This window comes from Mastigoproctus giganteus, chromosome 10, assembly GCF_048544385.1.
Source record: "Mastigoproctus giganteus isolate SK-2022 chromosome 10, ASM4854438v1, whole genome shotgun sequence".
Lineage (NCBI taxonomy): Eukaryota > Metazoa > Arthropoda > Arachnida > Uropygi > Thelyphonidae > Mastigoproctus > Mastigoproctus giganteus.
This window is the reverse complement of record NC_143584.1, coordinates 43,028,611-43,047,123: the sequence shown is the minus strand read 5'-3', so window position 1 is coordinate 43,047,123 and position 18,513 is coordinate 43,028,611. Positions and strand designations below refer to the sequence as shown.

Sequence of the window (18,513 nt, the reverse complement as noted above, 5' to 3'; positions counted from 1 at the left end):
TTAAATTTTGCAACGCAATAAACCATAAAGAAAGAAATTAACAAAACAATAACGCTCGGCAACTTAGCCTCGTGCTAGGAAAATCAATCTCAAGTTTCATCTTTATTGATCTTGATAGCCCGAGTTGACATCCCTGCCACGTGGAGGCGTGCCTCTACTATCCAGCAATCTTACTCTTCTTTTAAATACGCTATTTACATAATTATTAAAATAAGTAAAGAGACGCCGGTCATTAAACATAACATAGAGGAGCTCCTTCTCCAGAATGCCCAAAGATAGTTCTAGAGTATGCCTTAAATCTGCATATTGACTGCAATACATCATGACATGTTCAGATGTCTCTTCTTCACCGCAAGAGCACAATCCAGTATCATGCAGACTTAGTTGGTATAGTTTATGAGCCAATCCATGTCCGGTTACCAAAAATGTTGATTGTAATCCAAATTGTAACCAGCTCTTATTTCTAAAATCAACTATATCAACTCTTGGCAGAAACATGTATGTTTGCCGCCCTTTTTCTGATGTATCCCAATATTCCTGCCATTTTATCTTAATTTCATTCACAAATCTTTTCTTCTCTAATTTTACATCTGCTTTTGTATATTCTTTATTAGCATCTGGACATGTGCTCACACCAAGTACAGTTTTCTTGATATTTCTTTTTGTCAAATATGAGAGTCCTGCAACAAGTACTACATAATAGGCTGGCATCTTTCCAGCTAACACCTGCAAGGCGTCTGAAGACACCGTCCGGCATGCCCTTGTAATACCAAGCAAAGCAAATCTTTGTGCTTGAATCAAGTATTTTTGAATAACAACATTATTTAATTTATTAACCCAAGCTCCAGCACCATAAGATATTATGGGAACAAACAAACATTCGTACAATAAATTTAATGCCCTTCCCTTAATACCCCAATCTTTCCGTATAACTCTTCGAAGCTTGGCATATAATGTACAGATCTTCTCTTTTAAATACTTGACATGCTCGGTAAAAAAGAGCCTTTCTTCTAATTTTAGACCTAAATATTTTACTACTCGGGCATACCGAACAGGCCTCTCCATCAACCTCACAGATGGGACTCTATTCATACTTAGTTTCCCCTTTAGCAACATCTGAACAGTCTTCTCTTTTGATATCAGCAGTCTATGCTTCAATGTCCATTCTTGCAAGATCACAAGAGCTTCATTAGCCCTACTCTCAATTACTGATCTTGCATTTCCCTTCACTAAAATAACCAAGTCGTCGGCATACGCTATTTTTACAGCATCAGAATCCATGTTTAAATACTCATCAAACACAATATTCCAGGCATAGGGACCGATAACCGAACCTTGCGGACATCCTCTTGTTATTTCTTTAACAACCTGATTGTATCCAGTTTTAACAACCACATTCCTATTACAAAAATAATCTTCAAAGACTATATTTAAACTCGTATTATTAATATCTCTAATTCTGGAGAGGACACTACTCCAGCAAAGATGGTCAAAGGCACCTTTAAAATCCACAAAGATAGCAAGCACATATCTTTCATCACTTCTTTCTACCATCTGCATTAATTTACAGATTGCATCCTCAGTTGATAACTCTTTTTTATAACCATATTGACAACTAGAAGACATTTCATTATATTTAGGTTTCATTATAAGCCGATTAATACATATTCTTTCAAAAGTTTTTCCTAACACAGAAAGTAAAGCAATAGGTCGATATGAGCTTGCTTCATTTAACATACGATCTGTATCTTTAATTAAAAGAGATATCCGTGCCTTTTTCCACCCAGCCGGAAATACACCCTCTTCCAGACATTTATTGTACATATTTAGATACAATTCTGGCAACATACCATATGTCCTTTTCATAACTGACACTTCTATTTTGTCAAGGCCCGGTGACCGGCCATCCCCTGCCTGGTCCATTGCTTGATCTATGTCTTGAATTTGCAATTTGTCTTCCAAAACTAATTTACTCGGATCCTGCTTTTGCCATAAATTTCCATGCTCACTATCTTCTGGAAAGAGCTCCTCTAAGATCTTATTTACAGAATCTTCCCACGTCAAGGTCTGTTCATAACCACTTCCTATCGTACACGTTATATTTGATAAATTCTTTTTGTTGTTAATAAGCCTAAAAATTGATTTCCAGGGATCTCTGGAACCCTGTTCACTCACATACTTCTGCCACATCTGCTGTTTGGTTCTGCTGACAGACCTCACATAATCCCTTCTATTGTTTTTATATATTTCTTTATAAATTTCACACAGCTCGTTATTCCCATTCCTTCTCACCTGCTGAAATTTTCTTCTGCTAACAAATGTCTGTTTCCTTTTATCAGTTAATTCTGGAGTCCACCAAAATACAGGTCTTATAACACCTTGCCTATTTTTCATACTTTTAATACAAGCTTCATTTAATATTAACGTAAGTTGTTCAACATAATCATTGGAAGAAAGGCAATTCCAATCTATTTCTCTTACTCTACTTAAAAATACATCATCGAATCTTGGCCACCTCGCAACTTTATCTAAATATCTATCCACATCATACCTTACTCTTACAAAATCATTCATATCATAAGTAAAAGAGATGGCATTATGGTCACTAGTGGTGCACTGCTCACAAACTTTCCAATTCTTAATCTTTCCCACTATACTATTTGTTACTAAGGTAAGATCTATGTGGGACTGCCCATGCACTGTGGAATAAGTTGGTGCATGCCCAGGTGTATTTAACACTTCCATTCCCGTGGCAACTACACATTCCTCTAACAACATTCCTCTATCGTCAGTTACTTCTCCTCCCCAAAGCGGAGAGGTAGCATTTGAGTCTAGAGCAATTACAACCCCACAAGAGCCAATCATACTATAAACCTTTTCCAAATATTCTATATATTGTTTAATATTTGCAGATGGCTGACAATAAACTGAAACTACATACAATTTACCAAATTTCCCTTGTATTTCACAACATACATAATTCTCACTACACAATACCAAAACTTTCGTTACAACTATATCAAAATCTTTAATTATCACAGCCGTCATAGGGTTTTTCCCACAAAACACAACTTTATAAGACTTTGGATATCCAACAACACAACTATTTAATACGTATGGCTCCTGCAGGAGTGCCACGGAAATATTCTCTTCTTCCATGTACTTATTAATTTATAATGAAACAGCTTTTGCCTTTTGAGCATTTAACTGTAATAACTTTAATTTTTTATCCATAAACAATTTTCCTTTTGTAAATTTCCATAGCTTTATTGTATTCTGGGCACTTCTTATCCACAGCAGCATGAGCAGTATCACTATTTCTACCTCTACAATTACAACATATAGGACTCTTCTCACGATCAGAACAGTCCTTATATGAGTGAGCTCCAGCACAGCGACCACACATAGCATCCCTCTTACAATACTTTGCGACGTGGCCAAAAGCTAAGCACTTAAAACATTGAGTAACAGAAAACACTTCCTTAAATTTGTATGCCATCCATCCTATGAATAATCTATTCTTACTTTTAACAACCTGCCATAAATTTGGTGATAATTGAACAATCCAGTTATTTAACTTAGTGTTTTTATTCATGTTAACAGTCATAAACTCAGCACCTTCCTTAAACTTCTGTTCACTAATTCCAAATTCTTTAAAATTCTTGAGCCATAGCTGTTGCAAAAAATCATCTTTTGCTATATCTTGCTGCACATCAAACACAACTATTTTGGGGAAAATCGGCCTAGGAATAACATATTTCAATCCCAATTCCTGTATTTTTGAACAAGTCTTTAATTTGGTAAGATCATCACTCGTCTCTGCCTCTACTAACACACCTCTGTCTCTTATTGGCTTCAAATTACGCACTTTAATACTTGAAAGCATGGGTCTTACTTGCTCCAATATATCTGATTTTACTTCTTCACTCGTTTTATACTTGTCAGTTGCAGCTTTTATTATCATTACCTTTGGCACCGTATCAATTATGTTACTTTTCACAACCGACGAATATGTCTGCTCACTCTGTCTTACTTCTTTTCGTTTTAGTCTATCCTTTAACAAGAGGTTTTTCAATTGCACTTCTTGAGCTTTTTTCTCCAACTTGTCCCATTTTTCCATAATCATTCCTACTGCAGCTGTTGGAACTCTAGTTTGTCTGTCCCAAAGAAACGCATGCAACTCACTTCTTACTTGTCGAATATAATCAAATCCTTCTATATCCAATTTATCACCCACACTATCTTCTTTTCGCTTTCTCTTCTTTCTTTTTTCACCATCACTTGCATTATCAGTCTTATTACCACTCACCTTCTTCACTTTTTCTTTCTTCTTTGATTCTTTTTGCGTGTTCTGTTGAGAATCTGGCAAAGATGATGATCTTTTCTTTACAGGTGTTCTTACCAAAGTTTTCCCACAAAATAACTCTAATTCTGTCAGTTCTTGTGCTTCTGTCAACACTTTTTCCTTTATTACTTCTACTTCTTCTTCTGTTAATTCACCCGAGGCTGCCAGCAGATCCTTATCATCCATGGAAATAAGATTTTCTTCACTTGAAGAAGACATTATGTTATATATAAATATAAAACAATTTATTTACAATTAAAATCTGATTATCAAAGTGACAACCAGCAAACTATTTACAATATTTACACCAAGCAATATGAGTAAACAGGGTGCCGTTAATCCAAAGCCAAAATGGAATATTAAAATCACTCAGAAACTATTCAATGAGTGCTCTAAAAACAGCTCCGCCCAAGTTAAACAGGAGGAGGTCCCAGAGGCCTGTTTTGTAATCTAGAGCAACCTTGTTCAAAAGCAAAACCGATTCCAAGTAGGGCACGGAAATGCTCAAATAATTTAGTTTAAGAGTGTAAAAGCTCAACTCAAACTCACAATAAGAGCACAGAAATGCTCAAAAACACCTCAAAAGGGGAAATTTAAAACCCCCTTTTGAGAAACTCAAAACAAGAACCTCGTCCCCTTGTCTTAGCTCAACTTCGCCAGGCAGGGGAAAATCACCCCTGCCTGCCCACCCCGGACCACGAGGAGGTGTGAGCTCGGACACTGGTTTTGGCTCAGAACAACACAACACTTGTGACTCGCACGAGCGTTGATAAGCGTTGACACACTCACTAACTAAGCAAGATTTGTCAAAGATTGCCCCAGCGTCGCCTCCGGGGCTGGGGCGGCGCCCGAGAGAGATGCCAGCCGAAGTAAGAGACTCAGAAGCAGATAAAGTTTCTAAGTCTGTCTTGGTAGCAGTTTCTATAATAACTCCTTTATTTCGTATCATGCATAGGGACTTAATTTTAACAGTCTTAAGATCAGACTTGAGGGTCTTAATAATGAGATTTTTACCACGCCACTGGTTTTGCGCCCACTGGTGTCTGAAGCTCAAAAAATAACAACATTATCAGTTTTAACTTTCAGTTGTCCAGTCCTTTTGTACCGAAATTCGAACAGTGTCTGCATATGATCAAGGAAAAGGAGAAGCAGGTAGTAACCCAGAATGATTAGGTTCTGAACATGACAGGTCTGGCTCCCTTATCAGCTGAGAAGCGGTAACCCTGGATCCCATCAGATCCTTTGATTTCTCTCGTCTGGCCGCATCTGAATTCATCACAAAGGCCAGGCAGGTATTTATAATCCTATCAAGGAGATCTGTTCTATTTTGTACCTCCTGATTAAGTGCCTTTAGTTTTTCGTTTTCAATGAGAAGTGACATTGCCACAGTTTCCAAATTGTGCCACTTTTCTCTTAGGATATTACCAGCTGTTTTAGTAATATTGTTTCCCTCTTGGGAGAGAAACCCAGAAAAATCATTATGCAGTTTAGATATGGTTCCCAAAATGACAGGTGCGTCCATTTCATTTAGCTTTGTTTGTAAGTTCAATTCATCTTCGGAGCCTGTATCCAACTTGTCATTCGTTGGCTCCCCCCTTGAGATATCACTGACTGTATACTTTTAGCCAGTGTTTTTTGCATTGCAGAGTCCTGCAATGAGCCATCCAATTCTATCTGTTCAGTGGAAAGAGATTTCTGACGAAAAGTCTCCCCGATCCTTCGAGGGCAACTTGTGGATTTAATAACCCAGAACTTTCAGCCGTAGATACTGACGGAAGAAACTCCTCAGTATTAAGAAGTTGTTTGTCATTCATGTGTAGGTTTAAGCGGTTTAAAGAAAACACACAAAGTACTGTATATGCAGTTTAGTCAATGTCCTCTTCAGATGTCTTCAAGCTATAAAGCTTGTCCCTTAAAGGCACACAAAAGGCCACAGATTCCTAAAATATCTCACAGCAAAGCAACTTCCTGCCTGTGAGAATAATATAAGAAAAGTACAGTTGGAGTGGGGGGATTTAACCCCTAACTTTGTTGATACCTGATGTTTTCCTCGATCTTGTAAGCACCGTATTGTCTTAAGCGACTATTGCTGCATTCCGCTGCTGAGTCAACTATAGACTGACTGTTCATTGCCACCTAGCGGAGACAACCACCAAATGTGTGATATGAAATTTCAAGGTAGAAATTTCGTATCACATTTGAAAAAGATCTAGGGGTAATTGTGCAGATATGAAGTTCTCTGAGTACTGCAGATAGTTCCTGTAGTTTTGTCAATGACATAGAGGAATTTTTCCAGCAAGGACAAGGAGATGATTATCCTGTTGTTTTAGTAGTAGTAGTGGAATGTGATGCAAGAAAGCAGGTGTATGAACTTATGCAGCATTAGCCAAAAAAAAAAAAAAAAAAAAAATTACAAAGAAATCCCCTCTAAATGATTGTCCAGTTCCTCCTTAAATTTATTTAACCTATCAACTTCCACAACGACAGATGGAAGTTTGTTCCTGCAATTAACCACCCGCTGGCTAAATGCAAATTTCTGCACATCTATTCTACATCTGTCCTTCCTCAATTTCAATTTATGCCCCCTTAGGTTAGTAATCTAAACAAGTGGAAGAATTCCATTAGAATTCAGCGTGCTCAACCCATTCAAGGCCTTATACACCTCAATCAGATCACCTCGCAAGTGCTTAGTCTCGAGCTGCTGCAATTTGCAGAACTTAAGCCTCTCCTGGTAAGAGGATCCCTTCATTCCCCTCACCAATCTTGTTGCCCTTCTCTGTACACGCTCAAGCAAATCTACATCCTTCCTAAAATGAGGCCTCCAGACCTGCACGCAGTACTCAAGGCGTGGCCTGACCATTGCCTTATACAGAGGGATAATCACCTCCTTTTCCCTGCTAGCAAAATTCTTGTATATCATTGACAACAACCCCATGACCTGCCCTGGCAGCCTGTCTGCATTGCTCAGAAAACTTCATATCTGACTGCACAATTACTCCCAGATCTTTTTCATTTTCTACCACCTTAAGTGTAGTACCACACAGTTGGTAGGTTTCTCTGGGGTTACTTCTACCCATATGCAGTACTTTGCATTTTTACAATCCTGTTGTACATGTTGACACTAATGACATTAAGAGTAGGAGATCTGCACATTTACTTAAGAAGTACAGGGCAATGTTGAAAAAAGTCATGAGTTAGGGTTAAATTTGAAAGTGTTTGCAATTTCACCCAGACATGACAGGAGGGAGTATATGACCAGAACCTTAACAATCATTCTTCATCTTCATTCTTTTTTTTCTTTTTTTTTTTTGTTAGTTGTTGGTGCATCGGCTTCTGTGGCCATAATGCACCTCCCAAGGTTTTTGCACTACCCTGATTCAAGCCCGAGGCGGGATTCGAACCCGCAACCTTTGGGTTGCCAGGCAGGCACCCTACCCACTCAAGCTAGCGCAGTCAGCATCATTCTTCTCTTTCTTGGTGATTCCTTTCTCTTTCTTTCAGGGTAACTTGGCAATTTTTTTTTTTTTAGATGGTGCAGCCTAAGCCTCAGGCTTCCTTGCACCATATGGCTAATAATAATAATCAATTTGGCCCAGGAGAGATTGTGCATGACTCATGGGGTAGAATTTTTCTCAGTGTAGTCTGTGCTTGTTAACAGGAGAGACTGCATCTACAGGGATGAGATATGCTTAAATAGAAAGGATACAAGAATATTTTCTGATGCTATCAGGGCAGTGTTAGGAGGGTTGAATGCCAGCTTGAAAGAGGTTATACAGGCTAATATAGGTTAACAATAGCCGCAGGCAGAGGTGAAAGTGATTCTTGCACTGCTTTTATTGGAATGAGTAGTAGCCTTGAAAAACTAAGTGCCGGGAATTTCAAGAACTACTGGGAGTCGTCATGAAACAAGTGAATACATGGGCTGTGTTAGGGTAACTAAGAGCAAGAACACGTGCATGTATACTTGTATGAAACTAATGCTAGGAGTATAGTAAATAAATTTGATGAGTTTCAAGTTCTGGTCAAGACATCAAATGCAGACAATTTTGGAATTTCAGAGACATGGTATCACTCAGATATAAAGAACGCAAAATTTGAATATGAGGAATACAATGTATACAGAAAGGATGGAGGGGGTTATGCTCTTAGTTCAGAAGCACACAAAATCTACGGCAGTGCATCCCATTGACATGGGTGGAAAATTTCAGTGTTGAGTCAGTTTGGTGTTACATAAGGGTGGAAGTGATTCTTCCATTGCTTCGATTGGAATGAGTAGCAGGCTTGAAAGCAAAGTGCTGGGAATTTCAAGAACCTTTGAGAGTCATCACGAAACAAGTGAATACATGGGCTGTGTTAAGGTAACTAAGAGTAAGAACACGTGCAGGTATACTTGTATCTACACCAATGCTAGGAGTCTTTTTTTCTTCAGCGTATCAGTCTTTCAACTGGTTTGCCCCTTTGATGACCTGTCTCCATTTCCCATGGTCTTGTGCAGGTGTTTCACTTCTGCATAGCTCCAAAGCCCAGTTTCCTTCAGAATTGTATTTATAATGGTGTTTTTTGGTCTTCCTTGTTTTCTTTTTCCTGGTATTTTGCTTTCCAGCATATTCAGTAACATCCCTTTATGCCTCATGATGTACCCCATCCACAGTAGCCTGTCTTCTGATTCCTCTTAGCTATTCTCTTTCTTCTCCTACACATTGTAAAACCACATTATTACTCATTTTTTCTGTCTAACAAATCGCTTCCATTCTCCACCAGCACATTTCAAAAGCTTCTAGTTTTTTTCAAGTTGGTTTTTTTTAATGTCCATGTCTCTGCCGAATACAATGCAATTGACTAAATGTATGTTTTCATAATTCTATTTCTTAGATCTAGTGACATATTTCTTCGGCTTAGTAAAGAGATTTTACCTCTAAATGCTTGTTTTGCCATTGCAATTCTTGAACCAATTTCAATGTGGCAAGATGCATCTTGTGTTATAATCTGTCCTAGATATTTGAATTTTGTTACCTGTTCTATTTGGGATGGGGGTTGCTCTCAGTTAAAAAGCAAGAAAATTTACGGCAGTGCATCCAGGTGACATGGGTGGCCAGTTTCAATGTTGAGTCAGTTTGGTGGGACATATGCATTGGAAAAGCAAAAATGAGAGTAGGAGTGTGTTATTGGCCTAATGACTCTGATGAGTACATGTCTCTGCCGAATACAATGCAATTGACTAAATGTATGTTTTCATAATTCTATTTCTTAGATCTAGTGACATATTTCTTCGGCTTAGTAAAGAGATTTTACCTCTAAATGCTTGTTTTGCCATTGCAATTCTTGAACCAATTTCAATGTGGCAAGATGCATCTTGTGTTATAATCTGTCCTAGATATTTGAATTTTGTTACCTGTTCTATTTGGGATGGGGGTTGCTCTCAGTTAAAAAGCAAGAAAATTTACGGCAGTGCATCCAGGTGACATGGGTGGCCAGTTTCAATGTTGAGTCAGTTTGGTGGGACATATGCATTGGAAAAGCAAAAATGAGAGTAGGAGTGTGTTATTGGCCTAATGACTCTGATGAGTACATGTCTCTGCCGAATACAATGCAATTGACTAAATGTATGTTTTCATAATTCTATTTCTTAGATCTAGTGACATATTTCTTCGGCTTAGTAAAGAGATTTTACCTCTAAATGCTTGTTTTGCCATTGCAATTCTTGAACCAATTTCAATGTGGCAAGATGCATCTTGTGTTATAATCTGTCCTAGATATTTGAATTTTGTTACCTGTTCTATTTGGGATGGGGGTTGCTCTCAGTTAAAAAGCAAGAAAATTTACGGCAGTGCATCCAGGTGACATGGGTGGCCAGTTTCAATGTTGAGTCAGTTTGGTGGGACATATGCATTGGAAAAGCAAAAATGAGAGTAGGAGTGTGTTATTGGCCTAATGACTCTGATGAGTACATGTCTCTGCCGAATACAATGCAATTGACTAAATGTATGTTTTCATAATTCTATTTCTTAGATCTAGTGACATATTTCTTCGGCTTAGTAAAGAGATTTTACCTCTAAATGCTTGTTTTGCCATTGCAATTCTTGAACCAATTTCAATGTGGCAAGATGCATCTTGTGTTATAATCTGTCCTAGATATTTGAATTTTGTTACCTGTTCTATTTGGGATGGGGGTTGCTCTCAGTTAAAAAACAAGAAAATTTACGGCAGTGCATCCAGGTGACATGGGTGGCCAGTTTCAATGTTGAGTCAGTTTGGTGGGACATATGCATTGGAAAAGCAAAAATGAGAGTAGGAGTGTGTTATTGGCCTAATGACTCTGATGAGTACAATGCACTGCTGTACAGAGAAATAGAGTGGGCCAGTAAATCATAATCTTTTATAATAGGGGATTTTAACTTTCCAGATATTAACTAGAACTTATGGGTTGGTCACTCACAGACTAGCAGTCCTTTTGTGGATTTACTGGATGACTATTTTCTACAGCAGCATGTTAGAGAGCCAACAAGAGAGAGCAATACTCTTCTTCTGATTATCAGCAGTGATTATCTGTGCATTAAGAATCTGCAGATAAAAGAACCACTAGAAGGCAGTGATCACAGTGTTGATTTGGGATTTACTTAAAGATGTAACTACCATCAATGGTAATGTGAGGGATTTTTGCTTTCTTAAAGATGACTACAGTGGCATCAGACAGCTTTTAAATTCTATACAGTAGGATCAATTGATGCCAACAGCAAATTCTAAATGGGAAGCATTCAAAGAATTAATCATAGAAGCTACTGGCTTTTCATACCAACTAAGAAATACTCTTCAAGGTATAGACTAAATGGATATCAGAAAAACTGATGAAACTCAAAGCACAAAAAAAAAGAGCATGGGATGCATATAAATTATCAGGCAACACAGAAGCCGACGTTAGATATAAACTAGTCTGTAATCACATCACAAAGGTGAGACAAGCAAAGGCAGTTCACAAGAAATCTTTGGCAAAGAATACAAAAAAAAAAACCCAGCAAAGACTTCATTACTTATGTAAACACTAGAAGGAAGGAACGGATCAAATTGGCACACTATATCGATGGTTTAGCTGTTCACGATCCAACTCATGTTGATCACAAAATGAATAAGTATTATGCATCTTCATCACAAATGAGGAATTCTTAAGTGAAGTGGATGCCAGTAGTTTATCAAACTTTAATAGGGAGCTAAATGGTTTTGTCATAACTGAGAGGAAAGTGGAAGAGAAATTGTTCAAGTTAAACAAAAGAAAGGCACCTGGAGTGAATGGATCTATCCAATTATATTAAGGGAAGCAGCAAAGGAAATAAGCAAATCCAAAGCCATAATTATGAGAACATCCTTGGATTCAGGTGTGGTTCCCGCAGACTGAAGATGTGCAAATGTATTGCCAATTCACAAAGAGGGATCAGATAGTGACAAGAGTAATTAAAGACCTGTTAATTTAACCAATTTAACTTCTGTTCTAAGGAAAACAATGGAGTCTCTGGTAAAAGAAGATGGTTAGATGATGGTTAGGCCACTTCCTGAGTACTGCATACAGATTTGGAAGCCTCATTGTAGGAGGGATGTGAATCTATTGGAATGGTTACATAGAAGAGCAATGAGATTAGTAAGAGGAACAAAAAGAGGATGCTCATACCAGGAATGGATTCAGATCTACAAATTTCAGCATCTGGCAACTAAGCATCTCTGGGAGACCTGATTGATGTGTTTAAGGCTTTGAATGGATTGAGTGAACTGAATGCTGAAATCCTTCCTCTTTCTCATACTACACACTAAAGTGAGGAAGGATGGTTGCAGGATATACTGCAAAATTTTTCTTCAGCCAGTGGGTAGTTGACTGTTGGAACAAACATCCATCTGGTGTTATAGAAGTGGGTATTTTGAATATATTCAAGAAAGAATTTATTCTTCATTTGCCACTACTAATACTAAACATAGAAATAAGTGCAGGAACTGGCTGGATATAAGCATATACACCATCAGAATAAAAAAATGTGAAAAGATGACACAACAGTTGTAAACTAAGCAGCACAGGTTTGAAGAGCTAGTGAAGAAATGCCACAGATTCTGGAGCTTTCTATATTATATTATTAGCCATATGGTGGTGCAAGGAAGCCTGAGGCTTATGCTGCACCAGCCAAAAAAAAAATTCCCAAGTTACCCTGAGAGAGAGAAAGAGAGAGAGAGAGAGAAGTAGAAAGGAATCATCAAGAAGGAGAAGAATGATGATATCCAGCTCAGGACCCTGGGTGTGCCAAGCCCATACTCACCAGATGTGAGCCCCTGGGGAAATATAAGGATTATTCAGAATTCTTCTAAAAAGCTTGTATCAGAAGACCACATGAGACATTTAGTGGAGTCTATCTTGTATGGTAGGAAGTGGCATACCAAGATCATTGATATGAGTTAGAAGAAAAGTAAGATGCAGTAAGTTGGCGTTATCTTTTGTTGATAATGCAATAGAACTACAGGTTGTAAAAGAGGTGGGGGAGTATAGATGGACAAAAGTTGCAGCCAATGGCTTCTTATCCAATGGTTTGGATAAGAAGCAAGTTTTCTATTTTATCCTATACAAAGTCAAGTTTGGATTAATTAATAACTGTTTTTACAATTTTTGTGAGATTTTAGTGAAGGCAGAAAAGCTTGGAGATTTGAACAAGCCATTTCTGATGTGTGAAACTCTTCTGATATGTTTAAAGGGTTTTTCTCATGAAATAGTGTGAAGCCAGTCTGCAGTCTTGGAGTTAAAAGAAGTGTGACTACCAGTTCTGTTAAAGTGGCCACTTTTATCCATACACTAGATATGCTTGCCTATAAAACTATAAAATGTCACCTCACTCTATTTTCTATTTGATGCTTCAGCTCACTATTTCAAGAAATGCCTATAGTTATGGCAGTTATATATATGTTTAGTATTAGCATCCAGCACTGTGCTATGCTGACAACATGCTTTTGAGCTTAAACAGGCTTGTAGGTAGGTCATATATGGCAAGTACAAGATTCATGGATTGGCAATACTTTTCTATAGACTGTTGTTTGAGAAAAATCACTCTTAGAGTGCTGAGTGAGGGAATATGCTCCTTTCATCTGCTGGATGAAAAGTATTTGAGCTTTGATTTAGTGGACACATGCAAAATTTTTTCAGCAAGAGTGTATCATGCCAGCTAAAAAGAATGAGAAAATGGTAGTGCTAGGACTTTTTAATGTGGAAAATCTTATTTCATGCTTACCTGAAGTATTAGTATCAGTATTATAGATTATATTGTGATGTATTAGTTTTGAAGATTATATTGTGATGTATTAATATTAGTGGTTGCAAATGATGCAAGAAAGCAAGCTTATATAGCATCAGCCAAAAAATAAAACTACCTACCTTACTGCCCAGTCCCTATAATAATTAACTTGATTCTTCCTTAAATTTAAAGCTACCCACTTTCACAATATGAGCTAGCTGGAAGTTCCAAAACAAATTTTGCAGATCGTTCTGCATCCTTTTTCAATTGAAATTTATGTCTCCTTATGTATGTTGTCTGAAAAAGAGTATGTAGAAGTGAGGCCTTTCATGGTAAGAGTATGTTTTTGTGAACTTAACTATTTCAAGCAAGACATTGACTAATCTTATTGCTGTTTTTTGCACTCATTCCAAGAGATCCACATTGTTCTGAATATGAGGCTTCGAGCCCTGTACACAGCTCAAGACAAGGGCCAACCATTCATTTATGCAATAGTATTATCACCTCCTTGTCCCTGCTTGCAAAATTCCTGTATATCATTGATAGAAGCGTAGGAGTTGCCATAGCAGCCTATCCACGCTGCTCAGGGAATTTCATATCATACTACATACTTGCCCCATATTTCTCTTTCATTCTCCACTACCCTGAGTCTACCACCTAATTCTATGTTTCTCTGGGATTACTGCTGTCCATATGCAGAACTTTGCATTTGTCAATGTTAAAGATCAATTGCCACTTCTCAGGCAATCTGCCTAATTTTATTATGCCTTATAGAAAATAACAATACAGTATACATCCAGTGACAAATTTTAATGACTAAAAATGGTTCCAGTCATTACCTGTCACTCTGCCAACCTTAGTATCATCTGAAAATGTATACATTAAGCCTGATATGCCTTCATCAATATCGTTAATAAGTACTGTAAATAGTAGGGGAAACAGCACTGAATCCCAAGGGACACTAATAATAACAATAGTCCAAGATGAACAGTGCTCATTTAAAACCACCTTCTGCCATGCAACATCCCTTTCTCCAAGCAGTAACTTGCCTATTACAGCAGTCATTTATATGGAACAGCATCAAAACTTTACTGAAATCTAAGTAACTGCTGTCAAAATTATTTTTTGACAGTTTCTTTGTTTCTGTATTATAATAGCTATTCAATTGGTCAGACAAGATTGCCCATTTAACAAATTCATGCTGGCATTTCTGTATAACTGCATTCCCATAAGGGTGATCCCACAGTACTCCTTCAGCAACTTACTTCATCATTTTGCTTGAACAGAAGTCAAGCTTACAAATCTGAAGTTATTCACTTTGCCTTTTGATCTACCTTTCTGAACAGGGGAGACAATCGCACTACTCTACTCTATAGGGACTTCATTTTTCAAGAATGCTAAATTCAAGAATGCTTCAATTCAAGAATGCTCTTATAACTATGGCCAAAGGTTTGCTTACTTATTGTGCTGTTTCTTTTGATATAGAAGAATGAGAAGAGACTCAGAAGTCTCAGAAGAGACTGTTTCTACAGGGACAGGTAGCTAAGAGTAAGAATGGGTGCATGTATACTTGCATGTGTGTGCACCAAAGCTAGGAGCATAGTAAATAAATTTGAAGAATTTGAAGTGCTGGCCAAGATATCAAATTCAGACACTGTTGGGATAAATCAGAGATGTGGTGTCACTTAGATATAAGGAATGCAGAATTTGAATATTTTGGGGTGTTTAATCCCATCCCAGAAGTGGTCAGCATATAGTTCCTGTCTCCTTTCAGAAGTTAGCGTAGGATCCACTGGGGAGGAATTGCTTTACTGTTAACAGGAGAGACTGTTTCTAAAGGGATAGGATACACTTAAATAGAAAGGGTGCAACAATATTAGCTGATGCTATTGAGGCAGTGTTAGGTGGGTCGGAAAACTGCTAGCTTGGGGTGGGTAATAATAGATTAACAGTAGCCGCTGGCAAAGGTGAAAGTGATTCTTGCACTGCTTCTATTGGAATGAACAGCAGGCTGTAAAACAGGGTGCAGGTGATTTCAGAGACTGCTGGGAGTCATTGCAAAACAAGTAAATACATAGGCTGTGTTAGAGTAGTGAAGAATAGGAACAAGTGCATGTATACTTGCATGTACACCAATGCTTGGAGTTTGGTAAATAAATTTGATGAATTTGAGGTGTTGGTCAAAACATCAAAGACAGATATTCTTGGGATATCAGAGATATGGTGTCACACAGATATAAGGAATGCAGAAATGGAATTTGAGGAGTACAAAGTGTACAGGAAGGATTGACAGGATAGGAAGGGAGGAGGGGTTATTCTATTAGTTAAGAAACACATAAAATCCAAGGAAGTACAGCCAGTCAACATGGGTGGACAGAGAGTGTCGAGTCAGTTTGGTGTGACATAAGCAGTGGGAAAGCAAAATTGACAGTAGGACTGTGTTATAGGCCTAATGACTATGATGAATATATAAAAAAAACAACTGTACAGAGATATAGAGTGGGCCAGTAAATCAGAGTGTCTTATAATCGGGGATTTTAATTTTCAGATATTGACTGGAATTTGTGGGTTGGTCATTCACACATTAGCAAGGCTTTTGTGAATTTATTTATTTGATGATTGTTTTCTACATCAGCATGTTCAGAAGGCAACCAGAGGGAATAATACTCTTGATCTGATTATCAATGGTGATTCTTCATGAATTAAGAATCTGCAGATAAAGGAACCACTAGGTGGCAGTAATCACAGTGCACTGAAGTGGGATTTATTCAAAGAGGTAACTACTATCAGGTACAGAGGTAAAGGGAAGGATTTTTGCTTTTGTAAAGGTGACTATAGTGGTCTGAGACAGTATTTAAATTCCATATGGTGGGACCAACTCATGATGTTATCAACAGCAAATTCAAAATGGGAAGCATTCAAAGAATTAATCTTGAAAGCTACTAAGCTTTTCATACCAATTAAGAAATATTGTTGAAGGTTAGCATTAGCATTAGTAGAGGCATATGATGCAAGAAAGCAAGCTTATGCAGCATCCGCCAAAAAAAAAAAAAAATGCTTCCATTTCACCCCTCCGTTCGTTCCAAGTACCTGTCCAGCTCAGCCTTAAATTTATTTAGGCTATCAACTTCCACAACAAATGATGGAAGTCTGTTCCACCAACCAACCACCCGCTGGCTAAAGGCAAACTTCCACAAATCTATCCAACATCTGTCTTCCCTCAATTTGAATTTATGCCCTCTCAAATGATTATTCTGAGCAAGAGGAAGAATTCCATCAGCATTGAGCATGCTCAAACCATTCAAGGCTTTATACACCTCAATCTGTTCACCTCGCAGGTGCCTAGTCTCCAGACACTGTAATTTGCAAAATTTAAGCCTTTCTTCATAAGAGCAATCCTTCGTTCCATTCTCTAATCTTGTTGCCCTTCTCTGTACTCGTTCCAACAGCTCTATATCCTTCTTAAAATGAGGCCTCCAGACCTGTATACAGTACTCAAGGTGTGGCCTGACCATTGCCTTATATAAGGGGATAATCACCTCCTTATCCATGCTAGAAAAATTCCTGTATTTCATTGACAAGACACTATGAGCTACTCTTGCAGACCATCTGCACTGCTCCAGAAAACTTCATATCTGCCTGCACAATTACCCCCAGGTATTTTTCGTTCTATACTACTGTCAGTGTAGTACCACAGAGTTGATATGTCACTCTGGGGTTGCTGCTTCCCATATGTAGTACTTTACATTTGTCAATGTTAAACTCCATTTGCCACCTCTCAGCCCATCTGCTCAACTTTTCTAGATCCTGTTGCAGCAGCATACTGTCATTAGCGTCCTTAACAACCCTGCCAACCTTCGTATCGTCTGCAAACTTGGACATTAAGCTTGATATACCATCATCAATATCATTTATAAATACAGAAAATAACAATGGACCCATACTGAACCTCGAGGGACTCCACTAATAACATTAGTCCATGATGAACAGTGTCCATTGATTAATACTCTCTGTCGTCTCCCACTCAACAATCCCTTTATCCATAGCAGCAATTTGCCTCCAATGCCACACTGCTCCAATTTTTGCAGCAGTCTTCCATGTGCAACAGTATCAAAAGCCTTTCTAAGATCCAAATATATGATATTAAAGTTATTCCCTGCATCCAGTTCCTTTGTGACTGCATCATAGTATTCAATCAAATTGGTCAGGCAAGACTTTTCCTTAACAAAACCATGCTGTGTCCGAGCTATAACTGAAGTCTTGTCTAGATGATCTTGCAGTGCCTCCATTAATTTTCCGGGAACAGAAGTTAAACTCACAGGTCTATAATTACTTGTGTCAGCCTTTGATCCTCCTTTGTGAATTGGGGTCACATTTGCACATCTCCAGTCTATGGGTTCCTCCCCTGAGTCCAAGGAAGCTCTCATAACTATGGCTAAGGGTTTGCTTACTTCCTTTGCTGCCTCCTTTAATATAACTGGATAGATCCCATCCACCCCAGATGCCTTTCTTGTGTTTATTTTCAACAATTTCTCCTCCACTTTACTCTCAGTTATTACAAGATTATCTAGCTTGTAATAAAGTTGTTCATCTTGACGGCTTATTGGTCCCATTTTTATCATGAGTATACATCTCTGGGAACGATAACTGGGGCAGTCGTATAAGACATGGAGCCATCCTCACCTCATCAGCACCACAGGTTCATTTTTCATCATGTGTGAGGCCAAATTGAAATAGTTTTGCATTCAGGGAGCCATGCCCTGTTAGCAATAATGTAGTGTATAAGACTGGTGCAACCAGGATGGCGGTTTGGGGGAGACTAAAGTTACAGAAAGGACAGACAGGATAGGAGAGGGAGATGGGTTATTCTCTTAGTTAAGAAGCATAGAAAATATAAGCTGGTGCATCCAG

At 38.1% G+C, this 18,513-nt stretch overlaps 1 protein-coding gene across 1 annotated transcript in view; it reads right to left on the bottom strand.

Moving 5' to 3' along the window:
- Nucleotides 1-5,477: 5,477 nt before the first annotated feature.
- LOC150079001 (uncharacterized) overlaps nucleotides 5,478-18,513 on the bottom strand; it is a 114,738-nt gene continuing 101,702 nt past the window's right edge. The window contains exon 3 of the mRNA XM_090382919.1: nucleotides 5,478-5,795. Coding sequence (XP_090239045.1) covers nucleotides 5,478-5,795 — 318 coding nt within the window. The remainder of the gene's footprint in view (nucleotides 5,796-18,513) is intronic.